The sequence below is a fragment of the Alosa pseudoharengus genome, unplaced genomic scaffold, assembly GCF_046254945.1.
Source record: "Alosa pseudoharengus isolate Yale_2024_CS ecotype anadromous, Long Island Sound unplaced genomic scaffold, YU_APseudo_1.1 YU_APseudo_1.1_scf_3, whole genome shotgun sequence".
NCBI lineage: Eukaryota > Metazoa > Chordata > Actinopteri > Clupeiformes > Clupeidae > Alosa > Alosa pseudoharengus.
In genome coordinates, this window is record NW_027468718.1 from 43,217,530 (window position 1) to 43,242,906 (window position 25,377).

General features: G+C 45.6%; 1 protein-coding gene across 1 annotated transcript; it reads left to right on the forward strand.

Moving 5' to 3' along the window:
* Positions 1-5,806: 5,806 nt before the first annotated feature.
* hecw2a (HECT, C2 and WW domain containing E3 ubiquitin protein ligase 2a) lies at positions 5,807-25,135 on the forward strand. Its single transcript, XM_076264385.1, has 29 exons — positions 5,807-6,653; positions 8,873-8,980; positions 9,405-9,499; positions 9,604-9,664; positions 9,786-9,955; positions 10,159-10,298; positions 10,558-10,658; positions 10,782-11,518; positions 11,842-12,193; positions 12,450-12,551; positions 13,112-13,262; positions 13,721-13,818; positions 14,293-14,408; positions 14,799-14,984; positions 15,568-15,702; positions 16,362-16,461; positions 16,588-16,684; positions 16,850-16,933; positions 17,266-17,354; positions 17,570-17,690; positions 18,784-18,897; positions 19,104-19,256; positions 19,959-20,057; positions 20,714-20,843; positions 21,372-21,518; positions 21,672-21,786; positions 21,995-22,080; positions 22,393-22,505; positions 23,126-25,135. The coding sequence occupies exons 1-29, from the start codon at positions 6,314-6,316 to the stop codon at positions 23,235-23,237; spliced, it is 4,452 nt and encodes a 1,483-aa protein (XP_076120500.1). The 5' UTR covers positions 5,807-6,313; the 3' UTR covers positions 23,238-25,135.
* Positions 25,136-25,377: the final 242 nt, after the last annotated feature.

Sequence of the window (25,377 nt, forward strand, 5' to 3'; positions counted from 1 at the left end):
TATGATTTTGAATATGGTGATAATGCTAGGCCTATCTGGTATACCCTAACTCTCCTAGATGTTCTTTCACCTCACACCTTCACCTTTCATGTTCAGAATAAAATGTAGGCTACACATTCTTATTAGTTTCCAATGAATGTATACAGAGTGCAAAACTGTAAACATCATGGCAAATTCTATGGAGTTTTCGTTCCAAGGCAGAAGAGGTGAAACTCCAATAAGAATGAAATTCAGAAACCTATTCGCCTCTCGTGGTGAGGAATTGCAATTTTTTACGCCTCTGGAGAGCTCGAGCAGTGAGCATAAAATGCGGAGAGGGGCACGACAGAAGAAATGTGAAGAAAGGAGATGAGCGTAGGCTACGAGCGATGGGGAGAAAGCCAGAGAAGTAAAGGGGGGTTTCGTGGAGGGGGTAGAAGGGTAGAAGATGAACAGAACATGCGGCAAAAAATGAAGGCATGAGCTATATTGAGGGTGAATTCATGAATTACACATGTGTATGTATAGTCTAGCCTATATGTGTCTATAGGGTGCCTCCCACCTTCCATCATATGACGCCTCGAGGTCTATCCTGGTCTAGGCTATCCTCACGTCGCCGCCCACTCTCAGCAGGCACATCGTCCACATCAGGAGCACGAACGGAGAAGTATTGGCCATTATAACGAGCCAATTGCAAAATGGCAACTTAAGACGACTGATGAGGTAGTCTATTTTTTTTAGTTGAATTGCGGTCCTGAAGATGTATGAGTAGCCTAGTATGGGGGAAAGACGCAGCGGGATTTGGTCACGTCAACAGGGGAATAAACCCTCAGCGCATATTTATCACATTGTAATGCAGGTGACTTGGGGCACGTCCTACTGAAACATTTCTTCAGACTAGTTCGTGAGTGCTCTGGTGCGTCTGGTGTTTTGCATGCGACGCTTTCGAAATAAGGTCTCAGTCACTAGGCTAGAGAGGTAACGGTAGGTTATGCTGGTCAGTGCTGTAGCCTAGTCGTGATATTCAGCACGAATGGTGACAGTCCCTCACTCCAGGAGGCCCTGCTGATGCTCCGCTGATCCGCAGCAGGAGTGATGAACTCTCAAGGATTGCCGTTTTCAAAATGAAAGACAATTACAGATGAAAGGTAATTATGATGTACATCTGTCACCTGTGAATTTGCGGTTTTGCTATAGGCTACCCTCTGAAGGGTCCCTGCGTAAGACGGGGTGTTACATAATATAGCTTTGATTTAAAATATGTAGCCTATCAGTTATGTTAGGTAACATTCTATGGTCTGGCGTTGCGCTTTCGATTACTGCCAAGAGACCTGTGCTGCAGTAAGCGATATCATATGACGTGTCGTAATGTGACGATTTCATTTGCAATGTAGCCTAAAAGCAATGGCTCGTCAGATGGAACGCTTTGATCAGAATGCTGATACTGCGTTATGCTGCATAGTGTTACGGATATGATGAACATAAATACATGACGTAGGGAATTCCCAGTGTAACTCAATAGCGGCCGATGACTGAGCCGCATGCTTGCGTGTCAGAACGTGCCTGCTGGTCAGTCAGTCAAGCAATTGGCTACCGATACACGTATGTAGTTGGATAGAACATGTGCAAGACACCTGAACAGCGCATTGTAAATGCAAAATGCACTGAAGTCTATGATGTAATGCTTGTAATAATAATAATGATGTGTAGGCTAAGAAGAAGAATGTTTAGAAAAAAAACCTTGAATGGAGGATTTAACTGCAAATATAGCCTTGCACTATGCCTCAATCTCAAAATGCTATTTCTTCACGTCGAAATTAGGCTACCTCATTTGAAAAGGGAGGAAAATCATTTTGGCATGAACACAAGTGTTTTGGCACAAACTTGGTTGTTTTGGCATGGGTATGCATGTAACTGTGCCCAGGAGCCTGTCAGGGGGGATGTCTATCCACAGCAGAGGACAGAGGTGAGAGCCAGAACTTACCACTTAGAACTGATGTGACTAGTCAACATCCACCATGATGAACCACTTCAAATGAATATTTAAAATTGCTTATATACTGCCTTTTCCATATGCTGCAGCCTTGTATGGTGCAGTATTTGCACAAATCTATCTATAAGAGTGGTCTTCAATCAACTAGGTAGAGAAAGTGTTTTGCAACATGGGTTTATTGACCCACAACCAAAAAAGGGCAAGCATGTGCTTAAACATGAAGGAATCTTATTGTGCTATCTGTTTAAAAAAAATACTTCAGAGGATTCATACACCAGTTTATAAAGGATGCCTTTCATAACATTGTTAGAATCTCCTATATCAACTGAACTGTCTAAGGAGGAGTCGGAGACAAGAGAGCTGCTCTCAGGATAAGTTTTCCTATAGAGGAGGGGTAATGAGCTGTGGGGGTGCTGTGTGTCTCATACAGTAGGTCACGCTGGGATAATTCCCATGAGTAAGCAACTTGGGAAAGGGCCCAGAAGGCATCCGCAGTGATATCTGATGGGCATATGTAGGAACAAATACTCTGCAAGTATTTAAGAGCCTCCTAGTGCCACTGCTATAGGAATTAAATCGGTTGTAATAATGTGTGTGTGTGTGTGTGTGACAGAGAGAGAGAGAGTGTGTGTGTGGTGTTATGTGTGAAGAGGGTGGGATGGGTCTGTCGGTGTGCATGCATGAGTTTGTCTGTGTATGTTTGTCAGTGTATGTGAGGAAGGGGGGGGCTGTTTCTGTGTCAAAATAAAACCTGTACAATTCTCTCTGCCAGCTCCCCAAGGTGCCCGTTCTGTCAAGCAGTAAAGTACTGCAGTCACCTCCGCTGGTGCACAGAGGGGTCCTATGCTGACAATACCCTACTCTCTCTCTCTCTCTCTCTCTCTCTCTCTCTCTCTCTCTCTCTCTCTCTCTCTCTCTCTCCTCATCTCTTTGGGTGGTTCCCAGACGAATCACTAATATGGTCAAACTCTGAGTCAAACTCTGAAATAGTGATCAAATGTAATGCAGTATCATGAGTAGGCCTATAAACCTAATCTTTTGCAAAACCCAGTCTAAGAGATAAATACCTTGTTGAAGTAGGCTCGTTTTTAAGGCTGAGCCGGTCCAGGTCTCCTGGAGACATTAGAGCAAGTCTCCAAAGGCTCGAGTGAGAACGGAGACTAGGGCAGCAGACATATTATTTCATTACCTGAGACAGAACAGCAGCAGGGTGAGGATTCATTCTCTTCTCTTCAAAGAGCTGAATGTGAGACTGGGACGTTGGAACTATTTTCTGTCAGAGGATGCATTGAAACGAATTGGGTGACGCTGACTGACGCTTATAGCACACATACAAGCGCACTTAGGGCTACCTTCAGGTCGGGCGTTGTTAAAAACGCACTCTTAAAACGAATGTGTTGAAAATAACACAACTTGCGATTTATTTATTTATTTATTTATTTATTTATTTATTGTATCACACTGTGTCCAGATAGGGACAACACAGTCGTTTTGAGCGTGCGGGGATTCGAGGGTTTCTCTTCCGGAGAAATGTTTTTAAATGGCTGCTAAACAAACCATTTTAAAGTAGTTTGAAAGTAGTCTGACTCACATCAACATACACCATGCCACATTTCACTGCTTGAATAAACATACCGAACATGGACATCGCCATACATGCTGCTGTACATTTTGCCTGCATTGAATGCGCGAGTTGTGCGCATCAAGTGTTTACTATAGCCTATATCACATTCAACAGCCCTACAACATCACCAGGTTTTGAATGCAAGGTATGCTGTAAGGAAATATGAAAGAAATGAATGTCAGACTCTAAGCACACATTCTTCATTAACTAGGACACTGGAAGATCGCGAGCCTCCACTTTCGCTATCTTTGAGGTACCCCTGTCAAATCTGGTTGGTTTTTCCTTGGCCTATGCTTCTTCACCAAGTTTTGTGAAAATTGCGCAATTTATTTTTTGTTTAATATAGGCTATTGTATGTAACTAAAGCAGTAGCACACGCGCACAGCTGCCAGCTTTGTGTGCGCGTGTACACGGCACGCACCTATACGGAGTATACGTAGTCTAATGTAACAAAGTGTGACTACCTTTTTAAATCATAAAATGTTTTCGAGTAAGGGAAATTGTGACCCCTCCAGCACCTGCTGCCTTACGTACAGTGCGTAATGTGCGTGGTGGAAGCAATCCATCCCAAATATCCCAGAACCTAAACTGTGCAGCTAAACCCCCACTTCCAACGTCAATTATGTGAGAGGAAAGTCAGATTACTTTGCAGTCAGCGTTGCAGTCACATTTTAAGGATACAAGGAAGTTTATTGTCACATGCATATAGTTACTGGATGTAAGAAATGCAGTGAAATTATGTCTGGTGTCAGCCTATTTGTGCATTTATGGAGGGGGGGGGGGGGGTTAGTAGATTTAGTGGCAAGGGCTGCATAAGAAAGGTGGGGGAGGATTGGGATTGGGGGGGGGGGGGGGGCACCAACAAGGAGCACCCAAGAGCAACAGGCTCTAGACCTAGTAGCTTTTGACAGCCTGTTTACTTTAAAGAATACCCTCAGATTTGGTCAAGTGAGTTGGTACAGACAAAGATGATTAAAATGATAGAACCAGTACAATATCGAAGTACAGTTACCAAGTTTCATTCCCCCTTTTCTTATTTAATTTCCTTATTTATTGGAATTCCCAAAATTACTCTTGAAATTGTAATATAGTTCTATAAAATAGTGAATCTGTAGTAATGCAGATAAACATGACTCAGAGCTGCTTTGAGGGACGTGTTGAGACAGAGGCGCGAAGGCGCACACCAACCCACCCTGAGGATGCTGCCACAGCTGCCCGTGAGCGAGATGAGATGGAGAAGGAAAGACTGGGCAACATGCATCATCTTGTCTCATCCACGTGCTGAGCGGAGGTGTTTAAGACAGGCCTAGTGAGATGCTGTTCTGACAGGCCTAGTGAGATGCTGTTCTGACAGGCCTAGTGAGATGCTGTTCTGACAGAGCCAACTGAACTGACACTGCTGATGTAAGGGGTCTCGTCCCCCCATACACACACACACATTGCCCCCACCATCCGACCACATGCAGCACATGTGATTAAGTTCCCCTGTCCCCTGACTGATAGAGACTGTGCTGGGGGTGGAAGAGAGAGGGGGGACGTGTGGTGCAGAGAGTATTTCTGACAGTTCACGTAAAATTTGAAAGGTCACAAAAATGTTTGATTTGTAAAATTTGTCTGAGGCCTTATAGTGTTGGCTATATGTAAATATAGCAGTATACAATGGATGCCTGTCATGTCAGTGCCTTGTCCATGCTAGATATTAAATTGGCTTGTGTTTGCATACATTTCTGCTCTCAAACACTGCACTGTATATGGAAATGAGGCTGTGGAGGTCCTCTGTGGCTGTGTGTGATTCAGTCTGTGTTTGTACCATACTGATTTTGGGAGGCTGTGGGGGTCCTAGGTCCTCTATGGATGTGCTTGTGTTTGTACCATACTGATTTTGGGAGGCTGTGGGGGTCCTAGTTCCTCTATGGATGTGCTTGTGTTTGTACCATACTGATTTTGGGAGGCTGTGGGGGTCCTAGGTCCTCTATGGATGTGCTTGTGTTTGTACCATACTGATTTTGGGGGACGGCGCGAAGGTCCAGTGATGAGTGCTGGTTCAGGGATTTCTTGATTCCTTTTTTGGCTTAATCTGTGCTCTACCCTTGGAGTACATGTTTCGGGGGAAAAGAAATGCACTGACGTGTTCATTTCCTGTACCCTCTACCTCCCCCCCCCCCACCACCCATTTCTTTCTCTCTCTCTGTCTCCCTTTCTCAGGTCCTTGGTTAATCTGGCGGTTGGAAACTCTGATATTCAGTATTCTCTTTGAATTCATGAGCTGTCTTCCATGCGCTACCCTGTTTAAAGGGCAGGCTTAACCGCGAGCAGAGCCGCTCAGCTTCTGACAGAGGTATTTCACTCGTCGCTCTTGTGGAAAGAGACACAAAGGGCCCATCCACCAAGACAGGATCAGAAAATCTGACAAGTCCAAATTACTTAGTGGGCAGAAAGAGCTGGCGAAGGCCCTCTTATTCAGTCTGAGCCTCTTTGGGTTTGTTGCGGAGCCTCTTTAGGTTTGGGCCAGAGCCAGCTTTACGGTTGGGCCTGTTGTGAACTCACTCTTTCTGTGTGTTCACACTGCATCCCATCACCCTCCCACTCTTTAAGCTTGCCCCCCACCACCACCAGCCACCATTCGGCCCTCTCTAGCCACAGCCGTCCTCCCGTCGCGGCCCCGGGCACAGCCCGGCGGCAGCAGCGGCGGCGACGGTGGCAGCAGGAGCACCACCATGGCTCCTCAGGGGCGTGAGCACTTGGCGCCCCCGGCCCGGGACCACCCGACCGCGCGCCGGCGCAGCCCCCACCTGCGTCACACTCTCAGCCCAGAGAACCTGCGCAGCCTGTCGGAGCGCAGCAGCAGCGACGCGGGGCCTCCGGGATCCAGCGTCGCCGGCCTGGTGGGGCTGCCGCGCGCCAACAGCGACACCGACCTGGTGAGCTCACAGGGCCGCTCCTCACTCACCACCAGCACGGTGGACTTCACCCTGGGCAGGGGACAGAACCTGGTCATCTCCTGGGACATCAAGGAAGAGGTGGACGCCACTGACTGGATCGGTCTCTACCATATAGGTGAGGAGTCCATTTGCTTATTATACATGTACTACACATATACAATGATTACACATGCACTTTTCTATTGCAATTCTCAGGCAGATGTTTTATTTCAGTCTTTGAAAGAAGAATCATTCAAAGAATTAATGATAAGTTATATAATGTTGAGTAAGCCAGCTATCGTTGATTTTAAGATTCATCAGCATAGAATGAGAATCTGAATCAGTCTTAGAGTACTAAATGGCACATCTCCAAACATCAACCATATATCCTTGTATCTAAGGTGATGTCATTTCTCAGTTACTGTAACTCTCTTCAAGTGTCCACAGAATGACCTGTCATTTCCCAGCATTCCCAGCATTCCCAGCATCTATTTGCCAGTTCTTTCCCCACCTCCTCATCTGTGATGACTTGGGGCTACATTCACTGTAGGTTACCAGATCAGTTCATAGCTCACACAGATCACAAACAATGGTTTCAGCACTGTCACACCAAGCACAGACAATTGGAATGGCAAACTACACCCAATACGATATGAGCCATCGTTTCTCTTGAGAAAAGCTGCAGGCAAAAAAAAGGTTGAGTCCAATGACTTCATTCTCTCGGAATGGATCCAAATGGAGTCATATGTTTTAATGAAAGTGCTCTCTCATTGCCTTAACCAGAACCACTCCCCTGAGAGAGTCTACTGGTTGGCAACATTAAAACAAGTTCTTTTTTTGAGAATTTCCAGACTATAAGACGACAAAAAATCGTTCAGAGATATAGTATAACAGCCAAGAAGTATTCCAGCAGCCAGACTAAGGATGAATAGAAGAAGGTTGTAAATTTAGTCATGGAAGTTTGTTTGGAGCCAGTTGTACGTTGCACCTCTGAATGATAAACAGCTCCTTTTTCCCAGTAAAGGCTGCAAGTCTTGCTTCTTTTGAGGGGTGTCGATAAGTCATGCCCTTCTCAGAGAAGTCTCCTGTGATTACACCAGAGAAGTCTCCTGTGATTACACCAGTAGTGCTCTCATTAGTTTTTCAGTCCAGATGTCAGAATTTTTTTTTTTAGGCTTTTTAACAGTTGTGCAACTTTTTATTTATCTCAATACACGCACAAGTACCACTACTTAAAACGCGGGAGAGACAAGTTTGTGGCACTTTCTTACTTTGGTTTTGATTTATGCAAACTCTGCTGGAGAATGTGTGCTGACCTTTTCTATTTCCTGTCATGGAATAGGAAAGCTTTCTGGTTGTAGAGAGTCTGGAATCAATGCAGAAACATAAGCCTGCATACCTGACTCAAGGGAAGCCTAGATGTCTCTGAGTCGACAGGACTACTACTGCCCGCTCGTAATCATCGGCAGGCTCCTGCTGTTCTTAGGAGGTGTCCCACTCAATCCTAAATGACCCTTCATGAAAATAGCGAAAGATATAGGGGGAGTGTGTGCGACCCAGCCAATCTATATTCCATACAATATAACAGCTAACTAATTACCTCATCTTCATCAGAGGAGCCGCGTGACCTTCCATAACCTTCCATGACCTCCGGTCCACCTACTTAAAGACCGCTGGTCCCAACTTCTCTGTCATGCAAAAATTTGAGACAAGGGGAAGCAATCAATCTGGGCACCAGGCCATGCCAAATCGATCAAGAGGTTCTATCGCCTACTTCATTACCTGCAATGGGGTCTGTTCCCCCAGGGCCCCTCGGTTTCAGCCAGTAAGCAGATATTTAATGATGGGGCTCAGCCGTGGGGGTTACCCATGTCATGGGCAGAGAAAAGACAACATGGGGTCTTACTCTGTGTGGAATAAAAAAATAAATAAACTTGGGGATTTAGTGGTTTTCTGGAGTTCCTAAAGAGTCCTGCGTTAATTCTTTATTAGCCTGTGTCAGAACACATTAAATTTCGAGGGCAACTGCTGCCGGGCATGGTGACAGCTTCTTGAGCATGGCTGCTGCTTCAGCATTAGCTTGCTCTTAAAATATGCAGTCGTTTGGTGTAACTCAAATAAGGTAATAATGTCCTTGGATGTCCAGTCTCCCTTGAATCATAACTTATGGCCACCCACACACAATCAGACACACACACACAATCAGACACACACACACACACACACACACACACTCAGACAATAATACAGAGGCATAGACACAAACACACACACACACACACAAACACACTGATGTTTATACTTTGCATTATGCTTCTCCTTAGGTCTAATCCCATGTCTGTGTCCTGTCCTTAGATGAAACTTGTCCATCAAACGTGTGGGACTGCAAGAACCGTGGCGTGAACGGAACGCAGCAAGGACAAATTGTGTGGAAACTGGAGGCAGGACCCTACTTCATGGAGCGTGAGTGATGACCGAGGGGAAGAGGGCAGTGGGAGAGGAGGAAGGAGGGGGTGGGCGGGGGGGTAGATGAAGGAGTAGGGAGTCTAGGGGAAGATAAGGCATATATCACTGGCTTGTAGGGCCACAGAACTAATGGAGTATTATATCACACGAGCGGAGCAGAGCGAGAAACCTGCACTCAGCGCTGCTGTAATGGACTTCTGCTACAGTGGTCACACACACAGTGTTTCTAGCCTGTGTCCCGTGTCTTCATGCGCTGAGGTATGGTCACAAGACACGAGGTCAAAGTGGCTCCAGGCTAATCGTGATGTAGGTGATGGTGATGATGAAGATGGCCTTTAGTTTGTCTGTTGAGTCATGCTGCCGATGTGGTGATGATTGTCTGTGTAAAGTGGGCTTGTGGGACTTTATTTGTGATTTCCAGCGGAGACCAGGATATGCTTTAAGTACTACCACGGAGTCAGTGGAGCCCTGAGAGCCACCACACCCTGCATCACAGTCAAAAACCCTGGAGTACAGGTCGGTGGGCACGTCTGTGTGTGTGTGTGTGCGTGTGTGCGTGTGCGTGTGTGTGTGTGTGTGTGTGTGTGTGACAGTTATTGAGAAGTGTCTGTTTGTCTTAGGCTGAAACTCAAGGTGAGGGACAAGACACTACTCGGAGACTGGTCAGCTTTACTCTGTCAGGTGAGATTCTAGTGTGTACTTGTATTTGTATGCTATCTATATATGCTTGTATGTGTGTTTAAGGTGGTTGTGTTTTTTTTTTGCAATAACATATGAAGTGTACTGACTGGTGCCCCTGTAGACATGTGCGCGGTGGGTCTTAAGAAGGGCATGTTCTTTAACCCTGACCCGTACCTGAAGATGTCCATCCGGCCAGGCAAGAGGAGCTGCTTCCCCAGCCTCTCCCATCACGGCCAGGAGAGACGGAGCTCCATCATCTCCAACACCACCAACCCTGTGTGGCGTGGAGAGGTAACACACACACACACACACACACTCACAAACGCACACTCACAAACGCACACTTGCACACCACATATGTATGCACCCCCACCCCCCCTCTCTCAGACACAGACAGACACACATATTCGCACATTCATGCTCACTCTTAGTGACATTTAATTTTGTCATTCACAGTCATGCACTCACACAGTCTGCTTGTCGCTCCTCCGCAGAAACACACTTTTGTAGCGCTGTTGACAGACGTCCTGGTGATCGAAGTCAAGGACAAGTTTGCGAAGAGCCGGCCGATCATCAAGCGCTTCCTGGGTCAGCTGCACATCCCCGTGCAGATCCTGCTGGAGAGACAGTCTGGGTGGGTGCCATGGCAACGCCTCGTCTCCCTCTGTCCTGCTTACACAGAGTGTCATCATGCTGAGGCTCTCGAGCTCAGGCTCCACAAAGACCCATGTAGAAAGTCTGTGATCTGTGTGTGCGTGTGTCTGTGTGTCTATGTGAGTGTGTGTTTGTGTGTGTTTGGATGTTTGTCTGTGTTTGTATGTGTGCGCGTCTGGTTGTGTTTGTGTGTGTTTGTATGTGTGCGCGTCTGGTTGTGTTTGTGTCCCTGTCCACAGCTCGCAGCCCCTGAGTTTTTCTCTGTGCCGTCGCTTGCCCACGGATCATGTGAGCGGCCAGATGCAGCTCAGAGTGGAGGTGACGTCTGCCGGGCACGAGGGTGAGTCTGAGGGTCATGCAGGGGTCTCTGGAGGGTCCCAGAGTATCATCCCACTGGTGGACCGGGACCAGAGGCACACCTGCTTAATAACCAAAGTCCATTCTCTCCCTCTCCTTATCTCAGTTGCAGAGTCCCTCCTTGTGGCTTCGGCCATGAATGGAGCCCCCGGCACTCCCTCGGACGATGAGGACCTCCCACACCACCTCCCCCTGACCTCGGGGATGCACTCACCCACCGGCTCCCTGGGTTCACCGCGGACCAGCGACGGGGGTCTCGTCACGCCTCCCGAGCGGGACTACCTTCCCAGCGTCACCCATCTGGAGGACGACTCGCCCTCGTCGCCCGACCTGCTCCAGGGCTCCTTCAGCGAGCAGCTGGACGCCATCGAGGCCCCCAAGGGCCCCGGCGAGCGGCCCCTGGGTGCCGCGTCATCGCCCAGGCTCTGCTCCAGCTTCCCCACGCACACACGCCTCAGTGCCATGCTCCACATCGACTCGGACGAAGACGAGGAGCGCTCCACGGCCAATGACACCACGCCGCCCACCGTCCACCGCGGGAGCCCCAGGCTGCTGCCGCCCGTGCCCTCGGCGCCCCCAGAGGAGACCGAGGAGGAGGAGGAGGAGGAGGTGGACTCCTGCAGGGAGGCGGACGAGATGGTGGGGGTGGTGATGCCGCCGCTGAGAGGGGGGCCCCCTGCACTGGGAGACGAGGGGCCCAGCTCCCTGGCCCCCGAGGTGGGCACGCCCAGGCTGGAGGAGCCGGAGGAGGACGGACAGGCACCCAGCGAGGACCAGAGCACCGAGGTGGACGTCTCGTCCATGGCCACAGATAGCTGTCCCGCCGGCGCGTCTGGGAACGAGGTTGGTCTTGAATCGTCACTTCAGAAGAGAAGTGCTGCTCCTGGGTACCCACTACTCTACTCTCCATCAGCTCACTTCATTAGCTGAATATGCCGGATTGAACTAATCAAGTGCATCATAATTACCCTGATTGCTTCGGAAAGGGTTAGATAGGAGATATTCAGGGCCTCAGGAGCAGGATTATGTGTTTTTAATACTTAAGACAAATGCTATATGTAACTGCAAGGTCCTTTTTGTAATACCGGTAATGCGTGCATTGAACTTTTGATACACTTTGATACACAAAACAGTTTCTTTATCACGATTATTGGTTCTGGCCGCAGGATATGCAAGAGAGTGAGGAGGGAGCAGAGACCGCAATCGACCCTGGGGGAGGGGAGTCGGAACAGGCCCCACCGACATCGGACAGCGCCAGTGATCCAGCAGAAGAGCCTCCACCCACGGAGATTGCTAGGTCGCCGCCACCGCCACCTCCACCGACGGTGGAGCCTCCAGCCAATGAGGCGGAGGAGGAGGAGGAAGAGGAGCCTATGTCCACCATGTCGAGGAGGTGGAGCCTAGAGGCCACGGCGGGCGTGTCGCAAGGAGAGGAGGAAGAGGAAGACTTCATGCCCTCGGCCGAGGGCGGCTCCGTAGACTCCGAGACGTTTGTCACCGACACAGAAACGGAAGGATGTGAGTGAGAGTCCATCTCTGACATGAGTGAGGAGGGCTGTGGCTTGCTAATGACAATCTCATCATCCATACCGTGTTCTAAGTCATTTTGACATTTAATATATTCCATGCTTTTCGGAAAAAAAACATAGCTGGTCATTTATTTAAATAGGCTAAAAAATGTTTTTCATGACTAAAAAATTACTAGAAAATGTACCGTGAGAACCTTTCTTGGATATCTAATTAGACTGAATGGTGATCTTCCCATGATCCACAGCTCCCAGAGCGCAGGTGAATGGCCACCAGCATGTTGGCTCCCTCCCCTCGGTCAGACAGGACATCCATCGCTACCAGAGGGTGGACGAGCCTCTGCCTCCTAGTGAGTGTGTGTGTTAATTGTGTTTGTGCATTTTGGTGGGTCTGGGTTTGTGTTAAAAGGTAGAGTTTGCGATTGTAGTCCAGTTTCTTTTAGTCAAATTCAGCAAATAGTTTTCATGGTCATCTGTTCAGTGTGTGTGCTAAAAATGTCAGTCTCCATACAGAGTCCAGGCTCTGAACATGGGAAACAAACATAGTAGGCTGAGACCAACTTGGCCACAAACAATTCCGTCCAATCAATATGTTGATTCAGGATCCTGAAGCGGTTTGGTGTAATTTGGTTGCTGTTAACCTCTGATATCAATGCTAGAATTGCAGACTACCTTTAATGTTTATTTGTGAAAATGTGATCTATGGAATGTAACACAATAGGTCATGCATTTGTATGTGGTGCATGCATGCATGTGTATACTTACCTCTTACGCTTAAACAATTGAATATTTAATGTGTAAGAATTATAATTAGATAGTCAGTAAGATGTACAATATTTGTCGGTGATTGACATGAAAATGACTACTGTGAAGAACGCTCACTAACAGGAGGCTTGTGTTTGTATCTCAGACTGGGAGGCTCGCATTGACAGTCATGGCCGTATTTTCTTTGTGGACCATGTGAACCGCACCACCACCTGGCAGCGACCCACCGGCCCGCCTGCCCCTCAGGGCCTGACCCGCTCCAGTTCCATCCAGCAGATGGAGCAGCTCAACCGCAGGTCAGACCCCCACACTCCATCACCCGTCACAGGCGCAGGGGCAGGAGTGGGGGGAGTTACAGGATGGCTACATGCCGCAGGCTACACACCTACATTACTATGGTTATGGTTTTGGGGATGGTTATGGAATTTGGCAGACGCTTTTGTCCAAAGCGACATACAAAAGAAAAAAAGCAATACAATAGTTACACAGATTTAACAGTTTACAATTTACAGTGAACAATTTAAAGTGTTGGTAAGACTACGCAGCCATAAAGACTCTTTCCTCTATGTCAGCATATATTATAGAAGCAAACACAAACAGAAGCAATCACACACAAAAACACAATAAGCTATTTGTAATTTACTGTTATGCTATTCTATTTCTCTCCCCCTCTCTCTCTGTCACTATTTCTCTCCCCCTCTCTCTCTGTCACTATTTCTCCCCCTCTCTCTCTCTCTGTCACACGGGAGATTAGGTACCAGAGTATCCGCAGAACTATGACCAATGAGAGGTCAGAGGAGCAGCCTGTTGAACCTCCTGAGGATGCAGACCTGATTCCCCACAATATCTCTGGTATGCTGTGTTGTAAAGTTCTAAGTTCTAAGTTCTGAATATGGGGTTCTTCAGCGGCCATGTTTGCAATGCATGTGTGTTACTTGCCCCTGCACTGAGCCCTCTGCACCCATTAGCTTTGCCACCTCATTACAGAAATGCCAATCAGCTTATCTAGAAGGTGAACTTAGTATACTCAACTTCTATGTTGTAATTCCATCCATCTCTAATTACAGTCAATATCAATATGCTATTTTAGGCTACTATACAAACGGCATTTGCATTGCCCTGTAGTGTGTTTGTATTGCAGTGCATTGAACTCTATATCCAATCTTGTTGATGTTTTATTTTTTATATGTAGTATAGTATAGTATATTGCATTGCATTGCATTGCATTGCATTGCATTGTATTGTACTGTATTGTATTGTACTGTATTGTATTGTATTTGTTGGTTTTGTTTTTAATTTTTCCACTCTTTGTGTTTGTGATTTCAGAGTACCGCAGGGACAGTCACTCCAGCTCCCGCTCGCGCCTGGCTCTGTTGCTCCAATCCCCGGGTGCCAAGTTCCTCTCCAGTCCTGACTTCTTCACTGTGCTGCATTCCAACCCTGTGAGTGCCACGGATGGCCTGCGCCCAGGCCGCATCGCAGGACAACATCAGTTAGCTGCCTGGCGACTTATCTCAGGCTCGAATCATGCTCGTGCCGTGAAAGTGATTCATGGCGTGTGTTTACAGTAGCTCGTCTCTGGTGGCTATGTGAGAAGGGTTCTGTTACTGAGATTGTTTCACCCAGTCTAGCCACAGGGCCACTTGTGTCTGATTCTAGCTTCTCAAGGATACTCTGCCTGCATTTGGAACATCCACTGATTCACTCACTACATATTGCAGTGCACTGCAGTGCATATTTAGTGGTTATTTACTATATAGTAAGTGTGCTGTGTAGTGAATGAGCAGGTGTTGGTTCATTGATTGTCTGTCGCTGTTGTGTTCCCCTGTCAGAGTGCCTACCGCATGTTTACGAGCAACACCTGCCTAAAGCACATGATCAGCAAGGTGCGGCGAGACGCGCACCACTTCGAGCGTTACCAGCACAACCGCGACCTGGTCACCTTCCTCAACCTGTTTGCCAACAAGCAGCTGGAGTTGCCCAGGGGCTGGGAGATGAAACACGACCACACCGGCAAGGTCTGCCTCTGTCAGGCTTCCTGGGTCTTCAACTCTATCTCTCTCTCTCTCTTTTTCTCTTTATGCTTGTGACAGCATCCATGGGGGACTTCTGTGTGTTTTCTTTCTTTGAATTGTCCTGCTTTTTTTTGATTTATACTGACACCTGATTTTTTTTGTCACCATTTGCATACACTATAAACTATATTTAGAATTTATATGAACACAGACTCCTTGACAAAATGCTAAACACAGTGTGAAATATGTTCATGTAATAGAGTCAAGCTAGTTAGACAACCCCTGGCATAAGCCTCACTCCATAAAGCTCTCTAGAGGCATACTAGTGTTGCAGCTTGCAGCTGTAGCTCTCAGCATTTTTGGAGTAACCAACTCACATGTCTGAGATTGCAGCTGCAAGCCAATGAGGAACACAGACACAGCTTTCATGGACATAACGTTACTGTATCACACTATCCATGACTTTTCAGGATGTCCCCCTATAGCCTATCCTATGCTCAACAAACTAAAAATATTTGGTTAGCTTAGCACTATCATTAGTTGTACATGTCTGCATATGATCTTAATGCCTGCCTGCTCTCCACAGCCCTTCTTTGTAGATCATAACTGTCGCACCACCACCTTCATCGACCCACGGCTGCCCCTGCAGAGCTCCCGGTCCAGCGGCCTCCTGGCCCACCGGCAGCACCTGAGCCGCCAGCGCAGCCACAGTGCTGGGGAGGTGAGGCAGGCGCATCAGCTAGCACATGAGTTAGCGCGCTAAAGTTAATGTCAACAACAGGCTTAGTTCCACAATACAACAAAAGATTGCTTTGAAGAGTGCCAGTTTCACAGCCCTGAAGACACTCCACATTTTGGGGTTGCTTGCAAGCACTACCAAACATATACTGGAGTAGGCTTACATTTTACTTTTAAACCACTGCTGTCTTTTTTCCTTGCTATCCTCTGCCAATGAGTATATCAATATTAAAGGTATCCTATGTAAGTTTTTTACCTTAATGTAACAGCTTTGAAGTCATTTTTAGGGTAAATTAACTTGTAATAGGGAGAATCGCATGCTTTCCCCATCCCTAGCCTTCTCGTCTATGGAGAACCAGCCTTGCAACTTGCTCTTCCATGACCTGGAGAATCACAAATTGCTTTATGGCAATTGTACAGTTGCCTACTATTTGTATGAAATCATGTAATATTACCTTGTCAATCGACATGACTCTTCAGAGATGATCTTTGTCGGTTTGTAAAAAAATCCACAAGCACTATGTCCAGTTATGACAGTTGTGTAAAATTCAAATACTCTGCAACTACCTTTGCTGCACTACCTTTAAGTGGTGTTTATGGACACATATAGGAGCTGACATTTAGAGCTTTGTTGAGTCACAGGTGGCTGACGACTCTCGATCCCCGAGCCCCCCCATGCCCAGGCCCTCCAGCACCTTCAGTGGATCCAGTCGCAACCAGTACCACGACCTCGTTCCCGTGGGTGAGTGAGTGCACTCGCTGTGTGATGATCACTCCGCAGAGGACTACCATTTAGCCTGTGATGGGGAGTGTTGTGTTTGTGAGATGCAATTGAATATTACATATAACATGTTATGCTGTTTTTCAGCCTACAATGAGAAGATTGTTGCTTTTCTTCGCCAACCCAACATCTTTGAGATCTTGCAGGAGAGACAGCCGGAGCTTGTGCGAAATCACTCTCTCAAGTAGGGGCCTCTCTTTTCAGCCTTTGAATGATGCTGTATATGCCCACACTGAAAATTACAAAGCAATTCACAATCTGCATTATCCTGCCACAATTTACACACAGCCTAAAAACATAACTGTAAAGGTCCGGCCCCTGATGTTATGACTGATGCTCTCCTATGTAGAGAGAAGGTGCAGTTTATTCGCAGTGAGGGTTCCTCTGGGTTAGCTCGCCTATCCAGTGATGCTGACCTGGTAATGCTGTTAAGGTGAGACACCACGATTGCAAACAGTGGTCCCTATATTATGTGTGGGGTAGGCTTCTTTTTATCAGTTGCGCTTGAGTGTTTGGTAAGGAAGAAACATAAAAGAGGAACCATGATTGAAATCTTGTAAGTGTGTGTTGAAGTGCTTGCATGTCAACACATCTGAATGTAAATTTACAAACCACATATACAGTATGAGTGGTTATGCATTAATGCATGCCTCGTTCTCTTTCTGTAATGGTATCTTATAGTCTGGTTTATGTCTGATATATAGGTTTATGTAAGTCAGTGTGTTGATCATAGCCTCACAATCTTTGTGATATCTCTGCCTGCAGTCTGTTTGAAGAGGAAGTGATGTCGTATGTGCCACCACATGCCTTATTGCAGGCAGGCTACTGTCATGCCTCTCCCCAAAGTTCTCCTGGTGAGAGAAAATGACTCATGACCTAAGTCTTACACCTGGATTTGTAACCACATCTGTAAAATTGTGTCAACAAAAAAACACAGACTCCATATTTTCAAAACTAAAGTGAATCATTCTGGTAGATTGTGTATTGTGTGTTATAATCTCTCTCTCACTCACTCCCTCTCTATCTCTCTCTCTTTCTGTCTCTCTATCTCTCTCTCACTCTTTCTCAGGTACGCCACGAGCGAATGCACGGGCTCCTGCTCCCTACAAACGTGACTTTGAAGCCAAGCTGAGAAACTTCTACCGCAAGCTGGAGACGAAAGGTTACGGCCAGGGCCCTGGGAAAGTGAAGTGAGTCTGACTGCCACTGAATGATGTCATAAGAAAAACAAGGGCACCACAATGCACATTGTTCTCAGTATTGTGCTGTCAGAACAGTCGAAGCCCAACACTGTGTGCCGTAGCATGCAAGAGCTGTGTTGCAGCGCTACTGTGTTTCACTCTCAGGTTTCCCAAAAGAGGAGTGAGAACAGTATACTTCTCTTTTAAATGATACCCTCCTTTAATTTCAATGAGCCCTCCTCTTCTAAATCATCCCCAACATACCTTTAGCGTTCCTCCAGGGGCCTTTTGTCCTCTGTTCCTACCCTGCCCACGACCTTGAAGCTTCCCCCAGGGCTTCAGTTACCTATTGCCATCCAGCAACACATTTTGTAATCAGATTAAGGCTTTCAACTGTAATCAACTTGCTCTAGTACAATAGAACAATGGAATGTTCCAGTAACTATAAATACAAAATTCTATCATCTATCGACATTGACTCTGCGACTTCCTTATGTGGTATCTTTAAATAGCTGGCAGTTGAAGACTGTAAAGTCCTGTGTTGTTTGCTATACAAGAGTACAGTGTGTTAGACATGATGGTGTACACTAATGTCTGAAGTGAAATAATTAGGCCTGTGGGGTTCAAAAAGGGAAGCCAAGAAATGTTGACGATAGTCACATCTTGATGCTCTTCCTTCTGAGAAGCACTAGACTTTCGAAGATCCTCCTAATCTTCCTCATTTAGCCGTATGACTCGGCACCTCTTCAAACGAAGACTTCAGTTCAAATCCATTTTATGTCTGGAGCCAAGTGACGGCCATTTGCAGTTTAGGATTTGCTGGATGGTCTTTTTAAGCACTCTAAGCACCAGAGGAAAACATTTTCCTAGGGGGAAAAGTGTGACCTGGCATCAACATAGTCCCTTTTAGCAACTAATTAATGTAATTGCAAATTGGAAAGTAAGTTCCTTACTTGAAGGTTAGGCAACCTCTACTATATGTCGACAATTTCATCAATAAAAACGTACATATATTTCCATAATATGTCCATACGGTGCAAGAGCATGCCCAGTTTTTTACATTTCTGAGACACCTATCTATAATTGAGTCTGTTGTTTTCAGACTCATCATTCGTAGAGATCACCTTCTGGAGGACGCCTTCAACCAGATCATGTGTTACTCCCGCAAAGACCTGCAGAGGAGCAAATTATATGTTAGCTTTGTAGGGGAAGAAGGGTGAGTGTTCTTGGTTCTTTTGAATGAGCTCTCCAGTAAGCACGTGAACAACGATCACAATATATCAGGTAGTTTCATGAAAAATTTATGTTTTACAATGTTCAGATATCCTCCGCCATGTGCATTTTTTTGTAGCCTCCACAGCGATAGTCATTTTGTTTGTCATCAGTGGTGTGAGTCTGAGTCTTTATATGTGCTTGTTATAGATTGGACTACAGTGGCCCATCGAGGGAGTTCTTCTTTTTGGTCTCTCGAGAGCTCTTCAACCCTTACTATGGACTCTTTGAGTACTCAGCTAATGACACTTACACTGTGCAAATCAGCCCGATGTCTGCCTTTGTGGACAACCACCATGACTGGTGAGTCAGAGGGGGGGGGGGGGGTTCTGAACAGGTGAGATAGACGCCATGGTAATAAAATTGATTACAGGAGAGAGGGTGGACGAATGGACAGTGTGATGGATGAACTGTTGGGCTGGCAGCTGTATGGATAGATTGATGATGGCAGATAGACTGATCGATGGATGGATAGATGGGTGAATAGATGGATAAATGGATGGATGGATGATAGATGGGTGAATAGATGGATAAATGGATGGATGGATGATAGATGGGTGAATAGATGGATAGATGGTTGGTTTGATGACTTGATGAATGAATGAATGAATGAATGAATGAATACTGGAAAGGATAACTCAGACACTGATACACTTGTGATCAGATTGTAGCCAAAACTGGTACTGCAATCACTTTCAAATTACTGTAGAGCGGTGTATCCCCTCCCCCTCCCCCCTGACAGGCAGAGCTGGCAACCCGGATGCCGAAACACTACTGACTTCGTGATTAGTAGATAGGTGGAGGGTGCATCAGGCCAAAAACATCATCAACATCAGTTGAGGGCTGCAACTTCACTTTTTAAATGACAATATCCTGGCCGGACAACTATTGTCAGCGATATAAGTATTTGAAATTAACATGATTTCGTAATGTCTAGTGACATATCAGGGCCATTTTATGATTCATTGAAATACATTTCTTACATACGGTTCCTTTAAAATACAGGTTCCGCTTTAGTGGCCGTATCCTGGGCTTGGCTCTCATTCATCAGTACCTTTTGGACGCTTTCTTCACCCGACCTTTCTACAAGGGATTGCTGCGCATGTGAGTATACACGTACACACACGTTGGTTGTTATTAGAATACACTGTTCAAGGGCTTGTTATGTTTTTTTCAAATTGAATAGATGACTTACAGAAAATACAATGCTGGTTTTGAGCACAGAGATAATTTGTGCCTTCTGCAAATCCTCCTGGTAGCAGCCACTAAAGGAATCACTGTCAATTGGCTGAAGCCAATTTCAGTCATTGATAAGAGTGCCTATGGCAACTACATAGAGTGGAAGACATAAACAACTTTAATCTTCTGAGGGAGAAACTCTTAAAGAGTCGGACCCCCGCTTTGTTAGCAATGTTTTGAGTTTAAGATGTTCTTTGTTTTTCTTTTGTTTTTCGTTTTGCTTTTTCTTTTGTATCTGTGCGGGGTTTCCCTTTGCTAATTCAATTTCAACTTCTTGATTTCCTTCTGAATGTTCAGTTTTGTATTTAACATGAACCCTACCATGTAAAACTAATATATTAGGTTAGAATGGGAAAAGAAAATTATGGATGAATATTAAACAGAAATACTAGAAAACAAACATTAAGAAGGACCAGATAACTGGAGACACTGGGGACAGTGGTGCTTCCCTACTGGTGCATTGTGCATCCAGTCAGCAAACAGGAAGTAATGACACTGTTTCAAATCTGACCTCTCTTTAGCCCCTGTGATCTCAGTGATCTGGAATTCCTAGACGAGGAGTTCCACCAGAGCCTGCAGTGGATGAAGGACAACGACATTGAGGACACACTGGACCTCACTTTCACAGTCAATGAGGAAGTGTTTGGACAGGTCAGATGAGCAACATGACATACTGTAACTGTCTACCCCATGGTTTTCATTAACCTAAATAATACAGTATGTCCTTGAGATTGGTTAATGAGCACACAACCTCAAGGAAATAACTCAGCAGCATTGAGAATGCCATGCATACCTCTATCAAAAACTTTTAGATAAGCAAGATGGAAAGTTGTTAGTAGGCTTAGGTTACCTGTTGCACCCTTGACTGCAAATGTTTTGATCTGTGACCTTGATCAGTGCAATGAGGACGATCACAGACTGAAATGTTTGCACTTTTTGTATGCTATTTTGATGTTGTGATTGTTCTTTTGCTGTGTCAAGCGTTTTGGCGTGCGATGTGTTACTTTGTTTCTGTGCTTGTACTTTCACCATTTAAAATACTACATCAGACAGGCAAACTTCTAAGTACACAATGCTTTGGCAAATATATGCGTTCAGGAACTCCCATGTTTGGCTTTTGTGCATGGTATGTGTTATATCCTATTTGTGCACCAACTGCTCCTTTGTTTCCCGCTGTAGATTACAGAGCGTGAGCTGAAGCCTGGTGGGTCCAGCATCACTGTGTCTGAGAAGAACAAGAAGGAATATATTGAGCGCATGGTGAAGTGGCGCATCGAGAGAGGCGTGGCTCAGCAGACCGAGAGCCTAGTGCGAGGCTTTTACGAGGTACCGTAAAAAACAACAACAGGTGTATCAGAAACAACAATATCGTTGTGCTAGAAATTATAATCATCGATGAAATAGAGACGTGACTGGACTGTTGAGGCGCAGAGGAAACAAGAGGTGCCTAACCAAGTGCTAATAATTTCTGTGTACCAGGTAGTGGACGTGCGACTGGTATCTGTGTTTGATGCGCGGGAGCTGGAGCTGGTTATAGCTGGTACTGCAGAGATTGACCTTGCAGACTGGAGGAGCAACACTGAGTACAGAGGAGGTACTGAAGGAGGAGGCAGTGCCTGGTTTAATGCTTGTCAGGATTGCAGAAGCTGAGCAAAACAGCTGATGCAGGGGAGAGAAAAGAAAGTGTTATTCTCAGAAAGTATTGCATCATTTAGCCATGCTGAAACATCTCTCTGTCTCTGTCATGCTTTCTCGCTCGCTTGGCCAATCCTTCTGTCCCTTCTCACTCTTTCTCCCTTCAGGTTACCATGACAACCACATTGTGATCCGCTGGTTCTGGGCTGCAGTGGAGAGGTTCAATAATGAACAGAGACTGCGACTGCTGCAGGTATTGCACACATACACACACATACAAATTTACTAATGCACATACATACAAAAAAAAACACACAAATACACAGACATATAATTTTTCTTGAATGCATGAGTGATATCTGGGTTTTACTTGTTTTGATTAGCCGATTCAATGTAACATTTGAATAAGCCAACTGTGCACCAACTGTAACAAATCATGTAGCTTAAGGGTGTCTGTTGTAATGGGTGGCATAGCAACTGATCCAGCTTCATAAGTACAGTATGTGTATAGTAACGGACTCTCTTACAGCACAAGGTCACATGAAAAGCTTTTGTGTGTGTGTAGTTTGTTACAGGCACATCGAGTATTCCCTATGAAGGGTTTGCCTCTCTGAGGGGGAGTAACGGTCCTCGCCGTTTCTGTGTGGAGAAGTGGGGCAAAGTCACGTCCCTCCCAAGGTACTCTCCCTCTTGTTGACACTTCTCATCAGTGTTGTTTAATCTTCTGCCACCCTGGATGCTACTTTCTGGGCCCTGATTTAGGCCCTGTCCACACGGAGACACTTTTTGGGTTAAACGCACGGGTTTTGCTTCATCTTGGCCGATCGTCCAAACGAATCCTGTAAACGCACTGCCCGAAACCGCACTTTTTTGAAACCTGGTCCCAGGGTGGAAAAATCTGAAACCGTAGCCCTTGTGAGTTCGTTTGGATGACAGGCAAAGTGTGAAGTCACTCAATGTGCAAAGTGTCTCATGCATGCTATTTTGTGATGTGTGGGAACATTGAGCTGACCCACCAATGTTTGTGTTTAAAATCATGGTTGTAAATTAGCAAATAGATTTTGCCACGTTACTAAATTAGCATTAGTTACACTTTAGATTCTGCACTTTGTAAATGAAGAGCCCTCTGTATGTGCTCCACAATGTCATTGATTATGTCTACCTTTAAATATCTGGTGAAACTACATGAAATTACACTCCTCAGAAATACTCGTGTGTGTGTGTGTGTCTGTCTGTGTGTGTGTGTGTGTGTGTGTGTGTGTGTGTGTGTGTTGCATATTTGTTTGCGTTTGAAATAGGGCTCACACCTGCTTTAACCGCCTGGATCTCCCACCATACCCCTGCTTCTCCATGCTTTACGAGAAGATGCTCACAGCCGTGGAGGAGACCAGCACCTTTGGCCTGGAGTAACACCACAACCCATCGCCTCCCTCCACAACAAGCTTATTTCTCTACTCTTCTTGAGGCACTACGCGATACCTCCAAGCCCCCAGCTCTTCTCTTTACCCCTAGTGCCCTAGTCCTCTCCCTGCCTTTAGCCTATGGCCTTGGTTACTTCACTGTTGCAAAAGGGGAAAAAACTCTCTCTCTTTATCAGATTCATGCCCTGAAAAACAAACCCACCACACACTGGAATGATCTCATCTGTGGACTTCACTAATGTCACATCTGGACTCTTTATTGTGTAGCAAATGTATGCTTGATGCACACACACACACACACACACACACACACACACACACACACACACACGCACCTATGCACACTTGCACAAGCAATCCTTACAAGAATGTAGAAAACATGATTAATGTATGAACTTCTTATGCTTAATTGTGGTATGAAGGTTGTAGTGGTAAATTTGGTTGTTTGCAATGGGCTCAATTTTAAACACTTGAAACCGTTCGCTCGACAGAGACAGGGTGAGAGTAGGAATTGTACCAAAAAGAGAGCTATCATACAGCATCATGTAATTCATTAGAAAAAACAAGGGGGAAACAGAGAGGGGTGCATCTGTAATGGATAACAGTTTTAACTGGCTTAAGATATAATGTTTCACACTTCAGTTCATATCTTAATATGAACAGGCAAACTTATAAAGCTGTCTTTGAATCTGCTACTGTGGGAATAAGATGAAAACCTACCACAATACATAGTTGTATCCCCACCTATTGAGGATAATGACCATGTGACTCAGCCTAGTCGGCACTGGAGGGCCCCAAGAGATTAACCTGCTGTAACCACAATGCAGGAAGCTATGAAACATTCAATGGCCTGGACTGAGGAGCGATAAACCTGCTGCCCCCGTGAAAGTCAGACATAGTCTCCTCAGTCACATTGGCCTCTGGTGCAGGTGCACTTAAGCATGTTAGTAAGCAGTGGGTGCATATGATGTGCCATTACCACTGCATATCTACTGTAGTAATGGAATGACCGAGTGCAAGAGTGCATCATTGTTGCATGTTCCTCTCCCTGTAAATCTGTGGGCCTCGGGCACATTCACAGCATGCAGGCCTACATGCACTTGGTTGTATTGTGTTTGGTTTGTCACCCCCAGTAGTTGTGGCCCTAGTTTAAAAAAAAATAGTGCCAAAGCAGCTCTTCAGTATAACTGAGTCCATTTAGGTGCAACAGTATGTTACTGTTTGTTTGTATGTCACACTGCAATACTCACACACATACTCTATCTCTTTCACACTCACAAACACACACACACACACACACAGAGAGACAAACACACATACACACACACACGAACATTCAATATAACATATTCTTAAGAGATACTAACAACTAAGTTTGGCTACAATAACAAATTCAGCTAGATCTGAACTCTTCTTGCATACAGATCAAATCTGTAACAAAGTAAAGAAAAAGAGAAAAAAGCCCCACTTCTCTGTATATCCAAACCTGGCTCAATAATACTGCATGCAGGGTCCGCATAGTAACTCTGTGCCAAGTTTGACCCTTAGATGGTGTCGTGTTATAGCTTGATATTGCATGCTGGAATAGTGTCACAACACCAGACCAGATTAGCTTTTTGCATGAGGATTTCGCTGTAAGGGTGGCTGTAATGGGGATGAAAATGTGTCAGTTTCACTTTCACCTGTCCACATGTTTTTTGTTTTTTTTCTTTCATCTACTGGTTGATTTGTGTAGGTTGGAGTTCACAGGTCACAGGTCATGGCTCATCTCGAAAGCGTGCTAGGGCAAGCACTTGAAAAGCAAGGGAGAATGTGAGAGACTTTCTGTATTTTCCATGTGTGTCCATATCTGTATATAGTTGTATGATACATATGTCTGTCCCGTCCTGTGTCGAAATTATATTTTGCACTGAATGTAGCAAACTTTTCGGGGCAAAGAGTCTGTTGTTTGTCTGTCTGAGTCCATTTTTCAACTCTTCTTAATGCTATCTTGAGTCAGAAAGTATTCCATCCTCTCTCTTTTATTATGATAATTGGACATGATTATACATACTCTGTTGTGAATGTTTAACTGCGCTGCTCCATAAGCCAATGAGAACATTTTTTAAAACCACATGTATGGTTTTCCC

What these genes read in the sequence shown, in the direction of transcription:
- hecw2a (XM_076264385.1), top strand. Translation starts at nt 6,314, where the DNA reads ATGGCTCCTCAGGGGCGTGAGCACTTGGCGCCCCCGGCCCGGGACCAC. An exon ending in GACCTGGTAATGCTGTTAAG is followed by an intron (nt 16,934 to 17,265) that starts GTGAGACACCAC and finishes CTCTGCCTGCAG; the next exon opens with TCTGTTTGAAGAGGAAGTGA. An exon ending in CAGGGCCCTGGGAAAGTGAA is followed by an intron (nt 17,691 to 18,783) that starts GTGAGTCTGACT and finishes TGTTGTTTTCAG; the next exon opens with ACTCATCATTCGTAGAGATC.